At 58.8% G+C, this 21,118-nt stretch overlaps 1 protein-coding gene across 7 annotated transcripts in view; it reads left to right on the top strand.

Moving 5' to 3' along the window:
• Positions 1-20,595, top strand: part of ARHGAP8 (Rho GTPase activating protein 8) — a 56,021-nt gene extending 35,426 nt beyond the window's left edge. For 4 of the 7 annotated variants that reach the window (XM_045083722.1, XM_045083724.1, XM_045083721.1 and 1 more), the window contains 8 exons: positions 616-702; positions 2,893-2,991; positions 4,121-4,231; positions 12,416-12,489; positions 15,244-15,321; positions 15,653-15,781; positions 17,758-17,861; positions 20,144-20,595. In XM_045083722.1, coding sequence (XP_044939657.1) covers positions 616-702; positions 2,893-2,991; positions 4,121-4,231; positions 12,416-12,489; positions 15,244-15,321; positions 15,653-15,781; positions 17,758-17,861; positions 20,144-20,365 — 904 coding nt within the window. In that variant the 3' untranslated portion in view covers positions 20,366-20,595. Of the gene's footprint in view, positions 1-615; positions 703-2,892; positions 2,992-4,120; positions 4,232-12,415; positions 12,490-15,243; positions 15,322-15,652; positions 15,786-17,269; positions 17,541-17,757; positions 17,862-20,143 lie in introns of those variants that run through there. The other 3 variants (XR_006607778.1, XR_006607779.1, XM_045083725.1) reach the window with 3 other exon arrangements.
• The last annotated feature ends 523 nt before the right edge of the window (positions 20,596-21,118 follow it).

Here is a 21,118-nt window from a genome sequence, read left to right as displayed (position 1 = left end):
GGTGATGAGTTTTGAACATTGCCTCGGTGCTTAATGTGATTTATTATGTGTTTATGCTATTTAATTTGTTTTTCACAACTGGCTCCCCAGATGCCTGAAATTCTGACCATCCATCGGCTCTTGTGTGGGGGTGAGAGCTGGCCGGAGTCCCCCTGGTGGACCCCACGCCCCTCCCTTCACACAGCACCAGGCAGGGGCCACGACCACCCTGCCCTCCCCTGCTGCCTCCACCCGGCTGGTGCCCACCTTCTGGGCCCAGCCTCATGGCCTTGGAGTGAATTATTCTGGAATGAGGGGAGCCAGTATCTCCCTGTTTTTGAGTGGGTACCCCGTACCTCACGTCATGAGCAGCTCAGCGAGCTCCACGCCTCCCAGTGTGGACGAGTGCCCAGAAGTAGGGACCCCGCTCCTGCAAACTGTAAGGTGTGCCATGCATGCCGGGCAGCAGAGGCAAACAGGCGGTCCTGATTCTCCCCTTCGATGTGGGGCTCAGTGTGCTTGAACCGGCTGCGTGGACAGAGCCCAGGTTCTGAGGCTCCCGGTTAGGCTTCGCGGTTCCTCAGCTCAGGGTGTTGGGCGTGTTGCTCTGTAGAACCCTCACGCTTCCCTCCTTAGGTACAAGAAGAACTTGAAGGCGCTGTACGTCGTGCACCCCACCAACTTCATCAAGGTCCTGTGGACCATATTCAAACCGCTCATCAGGTACGCGGCGATTTTGGCGAGAACCTCACGGGGGCGGGAGGCTGCATCCTGTGGGTTCAGGGCGGTGGTGGGCCGGGGCGGCTCTCCCTAGGTGGCCTCATGGAGGTCTCCTCTCCGGGGCACCCATGTGTCTGTGCTACGCTGCCCCCCCCTGTGGCTGTGGTGGGTCACGGGCTGACAGTCATGGATAGGAACGCAGGCTCACAACACGGATCACAAGTAGGCAGAGAGGCAGGCAGAGAGAGAAGAGAAAGCAGGCTCCGCGCTGAGCAGAGAGCCCGATGCGGGGCTCGATCCCAGGCCCCTGGGATCATGACCTGAGCCAAAGGCAGAGGCTTTAACCCACTGAGCCACCCAGGTGCCCCTAAAAAAATTTTTCATATCTTTTCGTGATTCATTTATCACAACTTCTCATGTACCTTACGTGCATAGCAGCTGAAATGATCCCGTGAAGTCAGCTGTCTTCTCTCTCTTCCAAAGGAGAGGAGGTTGCTACTCAGAGAGGCTAAGTCCCGGCTCAGCGGGTTTCTGGCTCAAGCCCATGTGGTTCTGCCACTTACCCTGCCTCAGGTGTGGCCGTACAGTGGGGCCAGGAGAGAACCTTGGGAATCAGGGCTGGAGGCACTGGGGTCAGGACTGGGTTCTGCCACCTGTTGGCTCTGTGGCTTCGGGCAGCCGCGTGACCTCTCTGAGCCCTCGAGTCCTCATTTGGAAGTGAAGTGGATCAGCACAGAGGCCCTCCAGCGCCCAAGAACCAGCAGGATGTCCACGGACCCCTCCTGATTCCGACCCTCGGGGGTCGGAGCCCGGAGCTTGCCCATGCGCCTCCACTGTCGTCCCCCAGAGTGCACTGCCCCGAGGCCTTTCCGGGGTATCAGTGGCAAGAAACAGGGTTCTGCTTGTATCTGTCCTCCAGACCTCCAGAGCCTGGTGACTAGCAAATGCCTGGCCACTGGAGGGGGTCAGGCAGCAGAAACATGGCGAATGTTGGAGGGTGTTCCTGTGTGGGCAGGGGCTGGCCCCAGAGGCGTCCCTGCAGCTCAGAAGCTGACCTCTCTGTCCCCCCCCACAGCCCAGCCACGCATGCGGAGTGGCCTGGACCCCTTCTGCCCGCAAGGGCAGGTGGCTGTGGGTTGGGGCACGTGGCCCAATTCCTGCTCGCCCACTAGGGGGAGCCGGTGCACGAGGCTGGGCCTCCCGTGGCCTCCCGTGGGCTTGTGGCGGAACGGCTGGGCTTGAGCCGCAAGGGAACAGGTTCCCCACGGCTGCCGGGCACCGGCGTGGGGTTGTGGTTGACGACTTGGTGTCGTGCCCTCGACAGTCTGTCCAGAGGACACATCTCGTGTTGAGCGTTCCAGCCACACACACAAAGCCAGGGGACGCGAGGAGCACTTTGTAGACGACGGACCGGCTCATTGCCGTGATGGTGGCGACAGCATCACAGCGTATGTGTGTGTCCCACCTCTCCCTGGGTGCCGGCGACCGTCCAGCGGAGCCGTGACCAGGAGCTAGGCGGCCAGCGGTCCTTTACCAGGGGCAGGTGTGGGGCAGGGGGTGGGGCCCCTTGCCCGCCGGACCCTGTTCCTATCCTCGCTCCGCAGCTCCGGGAGTGGGCTCGTTGGTAACGGTGGTCCCAGGTGGTATGTACTGGTGTAGACGGCAGACGTCTCCCCAGACAGTCCCGCTCAGAGGGAGAACCCGTTCCCGAGGGGGAGGATGAGGCCCTCAGAGGCGGGGAAGCAGACCCGGCTGGGGCTTGTCCCCACGGTGGTGCTCACCCCCGGCTGGCCTCCCGGGTGACACCGTTCTGGAGAGGGCAGACAGTGCCTTGTGTGCTCCCTGCCCCGCCCCGGGACCCTCGCAGAGAGGGGGTGCCCAAGTGGGAAGGCGCCCCAAACCGCAGGCTCCCCCAGCCCCTCCCTGCCCTCGCCCGTGTGTGCAGACGCCCGTGTGTGCAGACTCGTGGCAGAGTCAAGCTGGAGGCAGATCTTTATTTTCATGCAGATGAGACACTGCAGTGTCGGTGCCTCCGAGTTCTTAGGAAAGCGGCAGATCTGCAGATGCGCGGCTTCTGTTGTGTCCCAGTTTCCGCTGGAGTCAGCACTTGCCGTCTCTGGCGCGAGGCTCTCCCCGCCCCCGGCCCGGCCTCCTGGGCTCATTGTCCTTCTTCTCCTGCTTCTGATTCTTCAGTCATAAGTTTGGGAAAAAAGTCATCTATCTCAACGGCTTGAGCGAGCTCCGCGAACACCTAAAGTACGACCAGCTGATCGTCCCCCCGGAGGTTCTGCGGTGAGTTGGACCCGTCCCCAGAGGTGTGGAAACACCCCGGGGATCCCACGGGCCTTGGTCCCCACCCCCCGCCCCCCGTAGCGTGGAAGGCTGTGCCTCCAAACGCACCCAGCGGATCTGGCCCCGAAATGCGCGGCGTCAGCAGGGATGCTCACTGCTGACTCAGGGAGCCCAGCCTGCGGCGGGCTGTGCCTGTGCGTGCGGACGCCGGGCCCTTCCCCCGCCCCCCGGGAGAACTGATTTAAAAATACAAGCCGCTGCTGTTCGTCTTGGTGTTTACCACGTTTGCCTTGAGCGGAGAAACGGGGGCGTTTCTCAGGCGTGTGCATAACGCCGCGTGCAGAATGCAATGTTCTCGGGCGCGTCGCAGGTGCTCTGGACGCCAGCCCAGCCGCGGCTTTTGCTGAAAGCCTGTTCGTGTGTCTGCTACTTGAGCTTCCATGGCAGCGGGGATCTCTCCCATGGGGTCGGGAGCAGAGGAGGGTGGGCGGTTGGTGGCACCACAGCACGCAGGGGCAGGTCTTGGAACCCCGGCCCTTCGCATCTCCCTGTCTGGGGCTCCTGGGAGGGAGCAGGGCCTTCGCCGAGCTGCAGGAGGTGGGGCGGCTTTCAGGGGTGGGGGAGGTGTTGAGCTGCTCTGGGCGCCAAGGCGCACACCAGACGCTGGGCACACAGGGCGGTGTCGGAGTGACCCTGCCCCCGGGTGGTAGGGCCAGGAGTCGGTGACAACAGCTAGGGAGGGGACTAGGGGCGAGGGGATAGCAGGGGAAGAAGTGAGTTTCCCAGGGACCGGTGGCTGGGCCCAGAGGCCGGCGAAGGGCGCTTCCAGCAGAGGGAAGCCTTTGTGGAGACACGTGGGTGAAATGTTGGCCCGGGGTTGGGCAGAGAGAGTGGGCATGTGCTGAAGTTGGATCATCCTCTGTGCCTTTGGTGCGAACACCCACGGTAGTGGCCGACAGTGTGTGTGTGCGTGTGTGTGTGTGTGTGTGTGTGTGTGCACGTGCTCACACACACGCGTGCGATGGCTGTATGGCCCCTGGGCCCAGAAGGACAGGGCACGGGCCCTGTAGACGTTCACAGGGCGTCTGGCCCCAGCAAGGTGAGAGCCGTGTTTCCGCTGTGTCCTCAGGTATGATGAGAAGCTCCGGAACCTGCACGAGGGCAGGTCGCCCTCTCCTGCCAAGATGCCGCCGCCGCGGCCCCCTCTGCCCACCCAGCAGTTTGGCGTCAGTCTGCAATAGTAAGTGAGCTGGGGGGTGACCTGCTGATTTCCTCTGGGGGACCGTGGGACACTCGTGTCCCAGGGAGGCTGTCCCCACGCCTTTGTATCCAGCAGTCCCGCTTACCCCTGAGGGGAACCTGAAATGCACTCTTTTCCTGGAGGCAGGAGCACCTGCTTCCAGGTGTGTCCATGTGAATGTGTGCAGGGGACCCAGTGGCGGGCAGGGGACTGGTTCCTGGGGTTCTCTCCTGTGTTCAGGGCATCTAGGCCATGGCAGGACATGTGCCACCAGCCTCAACATGAAGCACGCTATGTGCTTTGCTTCGGCCAGTGAGGCGGGGTGGCCGTGGGGCAGGGCCCGTCAGGAGGGAGTTTGGGGAGCCAGTTCACTGTCTGCCTTGTAGTGACGCAGCCGGGCAGTGATGCCAGCCGGCACCCCCGGTGACCACAGTGCATCTCCCGTGGCTGCCACGCCAGAGACAGAGCCCAACTGAGAAAGGAACTTCTGTCAGGTCTAGCGCCTGATTGGGGACTGTTAATGTCACAGCGTGGTGTGTCCTGTCCTTCCTGACTGGTCTCTCCCCTTACCAGCCGCATGACCCTGAATCCACTGCCCATCTCAGCTCGTTAACTTACTTCTGGAATGAAGGAGCTGGAGGATGTGCCCATTAGCATTTCCTTGTAAAGGATTCTGGGCCGACTTCATTGCTTTTGAGACTCCCCCAGTGGCCCCTCCTGCAGGAAGGCTTCCCTGATGCTGCTGGTGAAGTATGGGGACCTCCTGCCTCACCACCGCCTCTGACGGGCTGATGGGGAGCCTTCCCACCCCACTGCCTGGCAGGGAGCACCTGGTCCATCCTGGTCTCTGCTGCCGGCCGTAGGCCAGACGGAGGAGGTGTTTTATCTGACGGCCGCGTGGGGCCGTTGGGTCTGGTGTGCGCGATGTGTAGAAAACCGGGGTCTGGAGGGTGGTGCTGGGTCCTGGATAGTGGTTTGCTCAGTCACAATCCTTGCTGCGACTTGATGCAATCTGAAAGGTTGAGCATAGGAGACTGGACGGTGTCCTGGCCAAGGCGCTGGGGGATCCCCACCTGCCCCCTCGGACTTGCCACTTGCCTCTCCTGAGGTCTCTGGGCATGTGGACTCCTCCTCCTCTTCTCGTGGGGGCTGTGGGGCTACGGGGAGACACGCTGGGGACCCCGCTTTCTTCCTGGCCTGGAGTGAAGGAGAGCTGCTGCGTGTGACGGGAGGAATCACGGCCCCTGGGGGCGTCAGTGTCCCTGCGGTTGTGTCACTTTACATGGTGACGGAGACTCTGCAGGGGTGATTCAGTGAGGGATCTTGGGACCGTGAGGGACCCGGGTGGGCCCAGCGGCACCACGAGGGTCAGAGTCAGAGGGGAGCCAGGAGCACGGAAGCAGGAGGCTGGAGTGACGTCAGGGAATGCAGGTGACCCCGAGGAGCCGGAATAGGTAAGGAACGGGTTCTCCCCTCGAGCCTCTGTACAAAACACAGCCCCGTTGACCCGTTTTAGCCTCTGACACCTGCAGAAGGCTAGGACCGTAAGCTCTAACCGTTCGGAACTGCCGTGTCCTAGTAATTGGTTGCAGCAGGAACAGGGAGCTAAGAGCTGGCAGGGAGAAGTGTGTGGGGGAGGAAGGTGTGCGGTCACCCGGCTCCCAGAGCACGCCACGGGGGCTGGCGCTGGCTCGCGGGGGCTGGGGGGCTGGGGTCGAGCCGAGGGCGGGGCTGGCACGGGTAAGGAGTGGTGGGTAAGGAGCTGGGAGTTGTCCACAGGGGCCCAGGTGGGCTCCGTACTTCTGAGGCTTCTGTTGTCCCCTCTCGCTTTCAGCCTGGTCTGTGGGGCAGCGTACGTTAGCAGACCAAAGACGGGTGTTAGAGATGTCCTTTACAAAGGCCTCTATTCACTCCAGTTCTGGGGCCAGTTGTAACTAAAAATCAGTTCGTTGTACTTTTTTCTTTTTTGACACCCAACGCGGGGCTTGAACTCACGATCCCGAGATCAAGAGTCATCGGCTCAACCGACCGAGCCGGCCCCGCGTCCCCAGTTCATTGCAGCTTTAGGGAACAATGAGTATCCCGGGACAGCCTCTGAAGAACACGCGTGTGTGCCACTTTGAGAGCTAATCCATGGGATTGCCTCTTTAAATTAATATTTTATGCTGTTTCATTGCAAATGACTACAATAAAATGGCAATAAACATATTAGATAGAGCACCAAATATGTAATTTGTTTGGACTATGAATGAATGGAAGTCATTAAAATTCATAACCAAATCCTATTCACAAATGTTAATTTGCTGAGTTAAGTTCAGAAGCACACAACAGAAAGCTATCACCTTAGAACAAGCTAATTAAGTTAATATATTAAGGGCGAGACAGAGAGTCAAGCTAGCTTTGCTCCTCGCCATCCCCGAAGAGGGAGAAAGGCACGTGCACGTTCCGTACAGCTCCCGCTGGGCAGCTGTGGGGTATGGGGAGGAGGGCAGCTAAATGAGGGCCTCCTTTGGGTAACGGAGGGGATGCAGGTCCCAGCTTGGGGAAGTCAAGCCAGTGACGTAACTCACCCCAGTTTCTTTCCCCGTAAGTGGAGCTAAAAGCATATTCTCCTTAGCTCCAGGCCCGGGGCAGCTTCACAACAAGGCGTGCAGACCGTGTGAACCAGTCCCCGCTGCCCGGCTTGCCGGCTCTCATTTCTCCTTCATCTTCCCCTCCTCCAGGAAGCCTTCCCTGATGACTCCACACAGACTTAGGACCACCTGTTGAAATGACCATTCTCTCCGCTACCGAATTGCCTTGGCTCCCTTGTCAAAAACCGATTGCCCATGAGTGTGAGGGTTTATCTCTGGACGCTTGATTCTCATCCATCAGCCCATGTTGGTTCCACACTGTCTTTAGTACTGTCGCTTGGTACTAAGTTCTGAAGTCGGGAATGTGAGTCTCCCGACTTTGTTCTTCTTTTTCGACATGTTTTTGGTTCTTTGGGGACTCTTGCATTTCCAAATTAACTTCAGAATCAGCTTGTCAGTTTCGTAAAAAGGCAGCTGGGATTTCGGCGGAGATCGTGCTGTCTCTGCGGATCCCTTCGGGGAGCACGGCCGTCTTCCCCAAACCACACTTTCCAGTTGGTGAACCACGAGAAGTCTTTCCTCACAGGTGGATCTTCTCCTTTTCTTTCCGTGAGGTTCTACGGCTCCCCGTCTCTGTATTTCGCACCTGTTTTTGTTAAATTCATGTAAGTATTTTGTTCTTTGTGATGCAGTTGTAAATGAAATTTTTTGCGTTCCCTTTTTTTGGATTGTTCACTGCTAACGAGTAGATGTAGTTGATTTTCGTACCCTGACCTTCTATCCTGCTGCCCAACATCAGTTTTTAGTTCTAATAGATGTTTTGTGAATATTCTGAGTATTTGCTATATCTGAGATCATGTCATCTGCAAATAGAAATAGTTTTACTTCTTCCTGCCCATTCCAGATGCCTTTTATTTCCTCTGATTGCCTGATCGCACTGACCAGACCCTCCACTGGGTAGAGCACGCACATCCTTGTCTTTTCCTGTTCTTACCGGGAAGTGGCTATGATTTTTCCCCATTCAATGTGATCTTAGCTGAGGGTTTTCATAGACACCGTCTGCCATTGGAGGAGAAGCCCTTCCATCCCTAGCTTGCTGAGTGGTCGGGTCTTGTTTTTCTTTTTTCCAAGAAGAGATGTGAGATTGCGTCGTATGCCTCTTTTGCCTTTATTGAGATCACATAGCTTTTGTCCTTTGTTTTTGTTTTTAAAAGATTTTATGTATTTATTTGACAGACAGAGATCACAAGCAGGCAGAGCAGCAGGCAGGGTCGGGGGGAAGCAGGCTCCCCGCTGAGCAGAGAGCCCGATGCAGGGCTCGATCCCAGGACCCTGAGATCATGACCTGAGCTAAAGACAGAGGCCCAACCCACTGAGCTACCCAGGCACCCCTGCTTTTGTCCTTTGCTAATATAGTGATGACATCAATTGGTTTTTGTGTTGAACCAATCTTGTATTCTAGGAGTAAACCATAATAATCAATCTTGTATTCTAGGATGTTTGTGGTAGATCATCTTTTCACATGTAGCTCAATTGCTTTGCTGGTATTTTGTGGGTGACTTGGTGCCTGTATTCCTCAGAAACACGGGCCTGCGGCCACCTTCCATTGTGGTGTCTTTGACTTAGCTTCATGGCCCTTCGGTTTTTTGCAAAAGTTTGTGTCGGATCAGAGCGAATCTTTCCTTCACAGGGGTTGTGGGATCTTCAGACTCATGGGAGAAGGGCGGGTGCTCCCCCTAACCCCACCTCTCCGCCTCCTCTCGTATCTGCAGGAATGGGACCTGGGGGTGACAGATTCAGAGGTCCCCTGAAAGCAGGACCGCGTGTCTCTTCCAGCTGCGTCTCTCCCAGAGCGGGAGGTTTTGGCTGAGCCAGGGCCTGCTTTCACGAGGAAACAGGTGATGGGCGTCCGGCTTTCCCTTTTCTTTCGCTGCGTGCTTGGGTTCACTCGTCTTTGGTCTCCTGCGCCACGGGCTGTCCAGAAGACAGAAGTTGCCACTCTTTGGGAATGGCCTGTGCGGAGGGGAACAGGCGTCCCTCAGACTCTGGTTCTCAGTCACATGAGAACTAGCCTGACTTGCTAGACACCCCACCCCATTAGAGTTTTGGGGGCAAACTTTCCAGTTCTTCCTTCACCTCCCTAAGGGGCCAGCTGTGCCGAGGTGGGTTAACCCCACCAGACCCCCCAACCCACAGTGTGAAGCTGTGGTCTTTCTGGGTACAGGACTCCGGAAGCGAATTTTGATTTGAACCCTCAGTTCTCTGGCTTCAGATAACATAATTTCCCTCTCTGAGTCTGCTTTGTCTTCTGTCCCAGTGCGGCCCAGGGACGAAGCCCGCAGTCCCGGTGGTGGGTGGGCGTGCTGGTGCACATTGGTCTTCTGCACGCTGTGGTTCCTGGGGTTTCCACCTGCGTTCCCCACTTCTGCCAGTGCCCGGGACCTCCCGGCCCCCTCTGCGGCTGAGACCTCCCCAGGTCAGCGACGTGAGCTGAGCTGCAGCCAGCGTCCTGCTTTCGGAGCTAGGAGGGGGATGAGAGATGAAGGACCGTCTCGGACGGGTGGGAGAGCCGGGGTTCCGGCGAGGCAGGCCGGCCGTGCCTCCCTGTGCATGCTATTTCTACAATGCTGCAGTCTCTCTTCCTTTCTGTGTTCCTTGCATGCAAAACCAGGGAAGAAACATGCTCTGAATAACTCGGGGCACGTCCCCCAAGGGGAGGGGCTACACGCGAGAATTATGCATGAGAATCCCTGGGAATCCCTCTGGGGGCTGCGGGCCCGGAACAGCACTGTGCCCCCGAGAGCCCCTGCGCCTGGCATGCGCCTCGGAACTTGAGTTCAGGGTGTGGGTTTAATGCTCCGTGCCCCCTTGCGGAGACTGGCCGCGGCCTGCACACCTGGGGATGCACAGGGCGGGTCATGGGAGGACAGGATTCTGCTGGCCTGGGCACTCCCCCCTCACCTGGTCAGGAGGCACCTTTTATCCAGAACCTCTTGGGCAGAGGTCATTCTCCGCCCTGACTCAGTGGGCTGAGTGGGCCCCTCTCCGAGCCAGCAGCTGGGGACAGGGATGGAGGAGAAATCCTCAGCGGGGGTTTCTGTGCCGTCGAGAGGAATAACGGACCGCCGGGACCCTCTCTGCTGCTCACCACGAGCCGCCCGGCTGGAGTCAGTGCACCCTGAATGCCCAGGCGAGGAGGCATGTCTGGGCGGGGGGGCCCCACGGCTGCGAGCGGACCCCTCCCCTCTGGGACCCCGGGCCCCTCCCTGCCCTGACAGCCTGCTTGTGAAAGAGGAGATACGGGCTAAGCTTAGGCAAGGGGGTCTTTGGGCCGCTCGCCAGTGTCCATCCGGCCTATTTTACAGGTCTCGGCGGGGGGGACCCCTCCCCGAAATGTTAACTAGCACAGACTTTGGAATGAACAGACCCAGGCTGTCAAGTTGGGAGATCTTGGGCCGGTCCCTGCAGTGTCCCCAGCCCGTGTCTTCCCGTGAAACGAGCCGCCCATATCTGGCCTGGGAGGCCACTCAGGCCCTGGCATTCCAGTGATTTGAATTGTTAGTATATTTGACTCAGAATGTAACCAAGCCTTCCACAAACCTCAGCATTGACTGCTGCTCCCGGCGGGGCGGTAATGGTGCCAGCACCTCTGCTCTCCATCTGGGTAGACAGAGGCTGGGGAGGCTGAGAAACTGGCCTCGGGCCCCGCACCTCAGGGCAGGGCGGAGCTCTGTGTGGCTCCCACAGGAAGCAGGAGGAGGAAGAAGCCGCTCATCCGTCCACCGTGTTCCTCCCTCCGTGGGACGCAGAGGGGACTGTCCGGACTCTACTCCAGAGGGACATGGGAAGCCAAGCCTTGGACAAGGGTGGGGGTTGTCCCCCCCACGTTCCTATGACGACAGGACTCACAAAGGCAGCGGCTGTCATCAGGGCCTCTCAGCCGGCTGGGTTGTTGCTTCTCGTCCCGGACATAGAGCTTCAGCCGAGACACCGGGAAACCAGCTGCCCACGGAGCGCGGGGCACTCGGAGGCCTGTGGATGCTATTGGTGCCTTGTTTTTTTTAAAAAAGATTTTATTTAGGGGCACCTGGGTGGTTCACTGGGTTGAGCCTCTGCCTTTGGCTCAGGTCATGATCTCAGGGTCCTGGGATCGAGCCCCGCATCGGGCTCTCTGCTCAGCGGGGAGCCTGCTTCCCCCTCTCTCTCTGCCTGCCTCTCTGCCTACTTGTGATCTCTCTCTGTCAAATAAATAAATAAAATCTTAAAAAAAAAAAAAAAGATTTGTTTATTTGACAGGGAGTGACCCAGTGAGAGAGGGACCACAGCAGGAGAGTGGGAGCGGGGGCAGCAGTCTCCCTGGGGGCTCAGCAGAGAGCCTGACGCGAGGCTCCATCCCAGGACCCTGGGATCGTGACCCAAGCTGAAGGCAGAGGCTTAACCCACTGAGCCACCCAGGTGCCCTTAAATAAACTTTATTTTTTAAAAGGTAAAAGGATGGAGAACTTAAGCCGTGCAACCACCAACCTAAAGAAAGTTGGAGGAACTGTATTAATATCAGGCAGAGTGGGTTTCAGAACAAGAAATAAACCCAGGGACAAAGAGGGACATTTCATAATAATAAAGAAGGCATAAATGTAAAAGTGCATGGGCTAGTAACCGAGTTTTTAAATACACGAAGGAAAACCTAGTAGAACCAAGAAAGAAGCAGACACGGCTCCACGCGGAGACATCCGTACCCTGCTCTGAACGACCGGTAGGTGGGAAACCAGCGTCTAGAAGACGCGACCACCGCAGTCATCCGAGCGAACCTAACTGACCTTTGGACAACGTGTTCTCTAAGAGGAGCAAGGCCCCTGCTCTTCTCAGCTAAACTGTGCCGGAGCAGGACTCCAGCCGGTGTGTCTGACCTCGGAGCCCTTTCCCTCCGTCCGACACAGTCTCCCAAGGATGCTTCCTTCCGGGCGAGAACGTCCGGCAGATGAGGAGAGAGAAAAAAATTTGACACAGGAGGAAAGGGGGCAGTGGAATGCTCAGTGCGGGCGGCTCTGGCCTCAGATGCTAACTCTGCCACCTGGGGTGGAATGTGTCTGTGTGTCTGTGTGTCTGTCTGTCTGGGAGGGCCAGTCTTTTATGTTTCTACCTGTGTTTTCAAGTTGTCTTGTGTGGTGAATCTCTGTCAGATGAGCACAGTAAGAGGCCAGGTGTCGTCTGGCGTGTCCGGCATGTCCGGTGTGTCCGACGTGGTGTTTGATGGGTCAGCATCTGGTCTGGGTCTCCTGGGTCTGTCTTCACGGCCGAATCCCATGCCTTTGGGCCCGCCCTGTGCACTCCCCTCTGCCTGGAACGCCCTTCCCTGTTTGGTTCCCCACGGGCTCCTACCCATCCCTCACAGCCTACTCAGAAGTTGCCCTCATGGGAAGCGCCCCCAGCCCCCAGGTTTCCCCTGTGTCACAGGCATCCTCTCTCGGCCCCGGAACACTGACTCTCTGAGCACCGAGGCCGCATCTCCCCCTGCATGGCTCCTCAGTCCTGTGTTTTCACCGTGGCGTGGAGAAGACCAGAGTCTCCTGTCGGGCCCAGGAAGCACTTACTTCCTCTTCTTTCCCCTCAGCCTCAAGGACAAAAATCAAGGGGAGCTCATCCCTCCTGTGCTGAGGTTCACGGTGACGTACCTGAGAGAGAAAGGTGAGTGAGAGCTGGCTTCCGCCTGGGGCACAAGGACCTCTGGGTGCACGTCCCTGGGGGCCTCGACTCCTGTCCTGCGCACCCTGCAGATGGGGAATTGGAGGGGTGGAAGCCGCACCGGGAGGCCGACCAGGACGGGCTGGGCTCAGGCATGTGGACCGTCTGGGTCTGAATCCTGGCTCCACTGTGGACTGGCTGTGTGACCTTGGGCAGTTACTTACCTTCTCTGGGCCTCTGACTCCTCATCTGCCCAATGCGGTTGGTAACAGTACCTGAAGCACGGGGTTGCTGTGGGGCCTAAATGCCGCGATACACATAGAGCCCCCCATAAATGATGACGCGACAGGTAATGGTTTTGCAGGTGCCTTCCCCAGTGGGGCAGGTGCCTTCGGGGAGAATGGTTCTGTGGCTGGGGCAGGCTGCCGGCGGGGGGTGGACCGGCAGGTGCAGGTGCCGGGGGTGGGGGGGTGCAGGCTGCATCAGACGAGACGTGGGGGCCACTGTTGACTCCCCGGTGCTCTGTGACCGGGCGAGCTCAGGACTGCATGTTCCCTCTCGGGCCGGAGGACGCTGTGGTGGTCGTTTGGAATGGTCTCCACTTTGGGGGCACTTCCCGTCTGCTCCATCTTTCGGAAACACACAGAAGATAGTGCTTCACGACCGCAAGTCAGAAACTGTGAGATGGCGTCTCCTTGGTTCGAACCTATCAGTTCCTTTAGTATGAAATCGAACGAGAAACCCAGCCCAGAGTGGGAACTCCGTATGTGTTTGCTGAGCGAGTACATGACTAAGCGTGTGCTCATTGGGCGCCTCCCTGTCTCGAGCCCGGATGGAGGCCCTGGGGTTGCCATGGTAACCGCAACACCCAGCCCCTGTTCTGGGGGCTCGTGGTGGGAACCAAGAGACTCCGTGACGTTTTCCTCCATTAACACTACACTTGTGACGACCAGGTGCTCCCACGGGCGGGGTTGAGCTGTCCTGGACATCAGGGGACCTGAGCTTGGACACTTGGGCCGAGGGTCACTGGACCAGCTTCCTCTGCTGCATGACAAGTGACCATAAGCTTAGTGGCTTCAAACGGCATGAATTTATTCTTGAAGTTTCCGTAGGTCAGAAGTCAGGGTGCTCGGGGGCCAGTCTGCTTGGGGCTTCACAGGGCGAAACTCCAGGCATTGGCAAGGCTACGTTCCTTCCTGGAGGCCCTGGGGAAGAATCCACTTCCACGCTCGTTAGGCTGTAAGCCCAATTCCGTTCATGCAGACATGCCCATTTACTCGGGGCTGTCAGTTCTTTTTCTTGTAGAGGTGCACACTTTCCCCTTCCCCTGTGCCCTCCCCCTCCACCAACAGACCTTCCCATCTGTCGGATTCCAGCCTCCATGCTCCAGCACTCTGTTGCCAGGAAAAATCTGGTCCCTTTTAAAAAGTTTGCCTGATTAGGTCAGGCCCACCCAAGATATTCTCCATTTTAAAAAAAAGATTTTATTTATTTATTTGACAGACAGAGATCACAGGTAGGCAGAGAAGCAGGCAGAGAGAGAGGGGGAAGCAGGCTCCTCGCTGAGCAGAGAGCCGGATGCGGGGCTCGATCCCAGGATCCTGAGATCATGACCTGAGCTGTAGAGGCTTAACCCACTGAGCCACCCAGGCGCCCCAGATAATCTCCATTTTTTAGGGTCAGCTCACTGCCTTGGACCTGAATTCTGCAGAGTCCCTTCTCTGGAGCACGTGGACTAGTGTTTGAATGAATACCAGGAAGAAAGTGTCTGTAGCACAGGGTCCAGGAACGGGAAGCCGTCTCGGAACTTCCCCGCCTGCAGTCTCCCAGAAGGAAAAAAGAGGGACCAGCCACTCACACGGGGGAACGGCACATGCGAAGGCCGGGAGTAGTAAGGAGTGTGGAGCAGACTGGAGGCTGGCGCAGGGGTGTGGAGCAGGCAGCGGGGCAGGAGAGGCTGGACTGTGCAGGTCCGTGGTGCCCATGGGAAACTAACCCGCAGAGATGGGGACGGGCTCCATGGAGACGGATCGGAGTCGGATGTAGAATGCTGACGAGCTCTCTCGGCTTCAGGACAGAGAAGAGACTGGGAGAGGAGCCCAGTGCGATCCCGGATGACTTGGCCGCATCCTCTGTTTGCCGGGTCCCACATGGTAGCCTCTGGCTGCGGGTGCCAATAGCCCGATCGACACTTCCTAGATGCCTCCTATGCTGGGCCACTGGATTTTTAATCTTATTTAAATTTTATGACTTAAATATAAATTTACATCACCCTGGGCAGACAGTGGCTACCACACCAGACGGGTCAGCCGTGTAGACACAGCGCTGGGAACACGAGGAGGCAGCACCTGTGGAGCCTTCTGGACACGGGCCTCGTCCTGTGGATCCTCTCTACGGCCCTCAGACTCCGGGTTCGTGGCCTTACTCTGTAGACAGGGCGGCCAAGCTCAGAGAAGCTGTGTGCTTTCTCTGAGGTCATGCGGCTGGATGAACACAGTTGGGCTGGACCCCAGGACTGTCTGACGAGAGTCTCCCTTCTGGGGGCCTCAGAAGTAACCATCAGTTGGGGTTGGGGAGTAAAGCAGCTCGAGGAATAAAGGTGGTGCTGGTGGATGGTGGGGGTGGGAGGGAATGAACCCGGCTGGAGAGCATGCCCTGCCAGCCGCAGGAGGGTGATGTGTGAGCAGAAGTCAGGGAATGTTCCAGAAACCTGATGTGCTGGGACCTGTGAGATGCCTGGAGGTCTTCCTTCCGTAGGACTCCGCACTGAGGGCCTGTTCCGGAGATCGGCCAGCGTCCACACCATCCGCGAGATTCAGAGGCTCTACAATCAAGGTGAGTCTGGTGCCCAGAGACCCCTCACTGTAAGCACCAGCCCCACACCGGCCTCCACCGCTCTCCAAGGCGCCAGGGTCCCAAATCCCAGGGTAGAGCAGCTGCCCCGCCCCACCTCAGCCCCAGAATAGCCCAGGCCTCTGGAGAGCAGAGGAGGGCGGGCCGCAGCCGTCCCAGCCCGCAGATGACAGGGGCACACCCGGGGCAGGGACACGCCTGGCTCCAGGAAAGCTCTTCCCCACAGGAGTTTTTAAAGGCATTTGCGTCTGAGCCCCCCGTGAAGCTGGATCCCCAACCCCGTCATGACCCAGATATGACGTTTTCTGTCCAGGGAAGCCGGTGAACTTTGATGACTATGGAGACATCCACGTCCCCGCCGTGATCCTGAAGACCTTCCTGCGAGAGCTGCCCCAACCGCTGCTGACTTTCAGGGCCTATGAGCAGATTCTCGGGATCACCAGTAGGTGCCTGTCCTAGGGGTGCCCGCGGAGGGCCAGTCTGGGGGGGTAGGGTTTGCTTGCAGTCTGGTACGGTGGGCCACGGTGTCCATGGCCAGGCCAGGCCACCACGGCCAGGCTAGCTGCAGGGACAGGCATGTCATCGGCCCAAGGCGGGGGCAGAACCCCACAGAGGCAGCGTGTCTCAAGGTGGGCGTCGGTGTTTCCCCCGAAGGAGAGCAGGCGGCCCTGGCAGAGGACCTTTTTGCACCAGGGGGCCGGGCTGGGGCAGTTGCTGAAAATTTTTAACAATTATGATGGAAATAACACAAGTTCACAGTGTAAACACACCCCCCCCAGCCCCCAAATCAATAGGGCAGAGGCCGAGGCTCTGTAATGAAGGGGGAGGCCCCCCCCCGGCCAGATTTAGTGATATGAGAAAACCCAGGACGCTCACGTCAGTTCGAATTTCCAGTCAACAATGATTGCCTTTATAGTGTAAGTAAGAGTTGCTGTTTATCTGAAATTCAAAGTTCGCTGGGTGTCCTCTGTTTCATCTAGAAGCCCTACTCATGTGGGATGGGTCTCTCCTTGCACGGATGTGAAAACAAGGCTTTCCGGGGTGCGCCCGGGAGGAATGGGCTTTCTGGGTGGCCTGCGGTGTCCAAGGCACGGGAAAATCATAGCCGGGACAGCCGTCTGGTCTGCAGTGAGGAGGTAAAGAGGAGTGGCTCAGAGCCGGGCAGATGTGGCTCCACGTCTGGGCGTCCACACGTGGTAGCTCTGTGACCCTGGGCATGTCACTTAACCTCTCTGAGGTCACTTTCCTCACTGGTATGGAACAGGGGACTGCTTTGAGGATTCAATGTGCATAAAACACGTGACATGGCTCATGGCCCACAAAAAGGGCTTTGGGACAGTCCGTAGGCGGCTCTCTCCTGCTCACCCCCGAGGGCTCTTTCTCGAAGGGACTGTCGTGAGCTGTGGACCTGGTACCAGGACCCACTCTGGGACTATAATTCGTAGAAAGATGACATTGAGGCTGGGAAGCTGACGTCCAGGCACCAAGAGGGCAGCCTCCAAGCTCGTTGGTTTCTTGGGAATATTAACTTCACGGGAACTGTCCGTTGACATAACCCACTAGGGCTTGAGTTCACAAAAGAAGAGCTTCTATTAAGAGGCCGACAGGAACATTCACGGGTAGGGAAGTCCCTGCCTTTCAGCAGTGGCTGTGTTTGGAAGGCACAGGGTGTTCATGGTGGCCCTGCCCAAGGCTTGGCCGGAGGAGGTGGGCGTGTTGGGGGAGCGGGACATGCACACGCGTGTTTGCCGCGGAGCACACTGGGCGCCCGCGGAGTCACTGTGGATCCGCTTTGACTCGCAGCTTATGGAGCCCAGTGGAGGGTTTCGTTCCGAGGAAAGTGGGGGGTCTGAGTCCGGGACAGCCTCACCCAGACCCGGAGGGCATGGGGCCCCGAGCCGCGGGAGTCACAGGTCATGTCCGTCTGCAGCAGGCTCGGCGAACTTCTTGGCAAGGGCCAGGCCATCTTTCAGGCTCTGCGGGTCCATCCGTGTTGCCATCCTCTGCTCCGCCGTCCTGCAGAAGCCCCACAGACGGACACACGGAGCGGGTGGCTCCGTGTCCGTCCAGCTGTACTGACGAACGGGGGCCCTGCGGCCCGCAGGCTGTGGTTCGTGGACTGCTGGGCTAGACCGTTCCCGCTAGGAAGTGAGTGACTCGGCTTCCGGCGCTTTCGGGGAGGTCCCAGCCGCAGTTCCAGGGTAAAGAACGGACTGGAGCTCTCGGAAAGGGGGCTTTGCGGGGAACAGCCTCATGGCCCGGGCGTCAGGGAGGCGTCCAGACCCGACATCGGGACAGTCTGTCCTCAGAGCTGGCCTCCTCCCTGCGTCCGTGCCGTCCCCTCGGGAAGGACTCAGGAGGGGCCCCGTCCGTGCCGTCCCCTCGGGAAGGACTCAGGAGGGCCCCGTCCCGTTGTAGGTGTGGAGAGCAGCCTGCGGGTGACCCGCTGCCGCCAGATCCTGCAGAGCCTTCCAGAACACAACCGCGCTGTCCTCAGCTACCTCATGGGCTTCCTGCACGAGGTGAGTGGGCAAAGCGGGGCCCCGGCGGCAGGGGACGGGGGAGGCCCAAGCTCTGTGCCTGGCCCAGGCGGCCTGTCCCGCTCACGGTGCCCACACGGAGCAGGGTCTAGGGTCTCCCTGGCCTGCAGGACCTCAAGGCCTGACCAGGCAACAGCTCTGCTTCTCTGCCCGCCCCTGCCGCCCCCCGCTGCCCTCGCTTACTGATGGGAACTTCTTGACTGAGGTCCCCTGCTCCCGTGTTGTCTCCCGCACGGGCTGTCTGGAGGGAGGAGCAGGGTCCCCAAGCCAGGGCACTGAGCCCGATGCACAGTGAGCGGACAGGGCAGGCCGTTCCTGAGGGAGGAGTGAGTCACCGGGTGCGCACGTGTCCTGGGGCTTCCGTGACGCGGTGCCACCGATGGGCGGCTACAGACAATGGAAACGTGTTGTCACGGTCCTGGAGGCCCAAAGGCCAGAATCGCGGGGTGTGCAGCGCCGTGTTCCCACGGGGGCTCAAGGCGAGGGTCCTTCCTGCCCCTTCCAGCACCTGGTGGCTCACACATCCCTTGGCTTGTGGCCGCCTCGCTCCTGCCTGTCCCCACAAGGCCTCGTCCCCTCTCTACAGATGTCCTGCTTCCTCTTACAAGAATGCTTGTCACTGCGTGTAGGGCCCAGTGGGGTAATCCAGGATGATCTCACTTGAGAGCCTTGATTACCTCTGCAGGGACCCTGTTTCCGACTGAGGTCAGTCACATCCTGGGTTCCCGGGAGACGTCTGTTTGGTGGAGCTGCCATTCAGCCCCTACATGGGGTGAGAAAATGAACAGTGAGGCAAGCACTTGTCCCAGCTCGGGGTCCAGGCTGAGCTCCCCACGCCTCAGGCAGGGAGGAGTAGTCTCTGAGGTCACTCCCTTTGCTTCCAGACCCACGACCCTCTGTCATCCGACCTTTCCTGGAATGCGCATCCCTCCGGGCCCTTTGCAGGCCAAGTGCGGTGCGGCTGGCCGTGGGGCTCTCAGCCGCGGGGCACATTTCCACCCGCATGGTGACACCACGGCGGGGGGCCGGCCTGGGTCTTTGGGGCTTGTGCGGGAACCCTGCTGCCTGGCAGGTGGCCTGGGAATGTGATGACCAGTGGAGGGGAGGGACCTCTGGGCAGGGCCAGTGTCACCTGTTGAAGTTCATCAAACACTACCTCTTGGTTTTTTGGGTTTTTTGTTTTATTTTGTTTTTTGGGGGGTTTTTTTTGGACCACCTCTTCGTTTTAAAAAATAAACTTTGGGGACTCCTGCCTGGCTCATTCGGTAGGGCAGGCCGCTCTTGATCTTGGGGTCATGAGTTCGAGCCCCATGTTGGGCGTAGAGATCACTGTAAAAAAATAGGCTACCTCGTTCTCCCTCTCTGTCACTTGACCTTGTTTCTTAGAAGCCAGAAACTAAGTGATCGGCATCTTTTTTTCTACTTTTTCATGAACTAGAGATGGATTTATTATTCTGTCCTCTGCCATGCTGCTGGCATTAATATGTCCCCTGGGGCTTGGCGCTGCGTAGCCTTGGCCCCCGGGGGACACCTGCAGGGGCTCGGGGCTGCGTGTCTCCCAGAGACGAGGCTTGGGCGGTCTGGGCACCCTCATCCACCCCAGTGCAGCTCTCCCCAACCCCCCCAGTTCTGTGTTCTCCTGGGACCCCCGAGGCTCTGCATTGCCTACTTCTGATTCATGGACACCCCCAGGACCCTGGAGGCAAGGAAGAGATCAGGCCATGCCCTCTGATGCCCCCCTTCCCCAGCCACCTACTGGCCGCATGACTTTGAGCAAGTCCCTTGCACCTTCTGGGCCTCAGTGTCTCCATCCGTAAGATGGGTGACGTATCCTGCTTTTTGGGGTTCTAAGTGCTGTAAGGCAGGCTCTTGCCCCCATACCGCCCCCAGTCCTCCAGTGACCCCTGCATGCCGGTCCGTCTTGACTATGCCCGACTCACTGGCCAAAGTGTGGATATCGGAGACGTGCTCTGGCTGGGTGACACTGCACACCGTGCTTTTGCACCCACTGTCCTGGAGGCACACCCCCCCCACCGCCGCCCCGAGGGGACCTTCCCGGTCCTTTGGAGTAGAAGACAAGACTGATGCCAAGGAGATTCCAGAAGAAGCTCGTTGACAAAGCCAGAGGGGCCCTCAAGCGTCAAGCCCAAGCCCTTCCTTCTGCAGACGGGGAAACTGAGGCCCAGAGCTGTGCTGGCTGCACAAGGCCCTGGCACAGAACCCACCGTCACTCGCCTGGTCTCATGTGTGTCCTCCTCCTCCAGGTGTCCCGGGAGTGCATTTTTAACAGAATGAACAGCTCCAACCTGGCATGCGTCTTTGGGCTGAATTTAATCTGGCCGTCTCAGGGGGCATCCTCCCTGAGCGCCCTCGTGCCTCTGAACCTGTTCACCGAACTGCTGATCGAGTACCACGAGAAGGTCTTCAGCACCCCTGAGGCACCTGAGGCCCATGGGGAGCTCAGTGCCGGCACCCAATGTAGGTGAGCGGGGCGGACCCTTCACCAGAGGCAGTGCCAGACCCTCTCGGGGGCCCCACCTTGCCCCCCATGCCTCCGCAGCCCCTGACGGTGGCCCAGACACTCCGCTAGGGTGAGAAATGCCACATCAAAGTTGTGTGTGTGTGTGTGTGTGTGTGTGTGTGTGTCCGCGCGCGCTCTCACGCTCCTTGTGCTTTGTGAACTTGCCATTAAACTTACAGCAAACCTTCCAGCAAACAGCCGAGGTTCTGACTCTTGGCCCTTTGGCATGGTTCGGCGGGTGTCGGGCTGGCGGGAGGTCAGCTCTGGGGACGCAGCACCCCGGCAGGTGCCGCGTTCCCTTACTAGGCTGAGCGGGGCGCGCTCCTGGGCAGACAGGCGGCAGCTCAAGTGCGTGTGGCTTTCGAGCCTTGGCTGGCGCCAGAGCCGGTGTCACATCCGAGGCCGAGGTCGCTGTGGCAGGGTTCTGAGAACTTGTTTGGGGGAGGTTGACCATGGTTGGGCAGAGACTTGGGGCCGTAGAGCAGTCAGCCTGCTGAGAGGCCCCGGTCATGTTCCAGCCCTGCAGTGTCCGGCGGGCTGAGCCCTCCACGCAGGGAGAGGCAGCCGCCCGTGTCCAGCTTAGGTTCGGCGGAGGCAGGTGCTTCCACATTCCCAGCACAGAGCCCCCAGACTCACCCTGACTGGACAGGCTTGGGTCCCGTGCCCACCCTCGCCGTGGCTGTGGCCAGGTCCACGCTGATTGGCCTGGGCCTGAGCC

This window comes from Mustela putorius, unplaced genomic scaffold (genome assembly GCF_011764305.1).
Source record: "Mustela putorius furo isolate JIRA1106 unplaced genomic scaffold, ASM1176430v1.1 tig00000738_pilon_pilon_pilon, whole genome shotgun sequence".
NCBI lineage: Eukaryota > Metazoa > Chordata > Mammalia > Carnivora > Mustelidae > Mustela > Mustela putorius.
The sequence above is the reverse complement of the archived record's forward strand: the minus strand, read 5'-3'. Positions and strand labels throughout refer to the sequence as shown.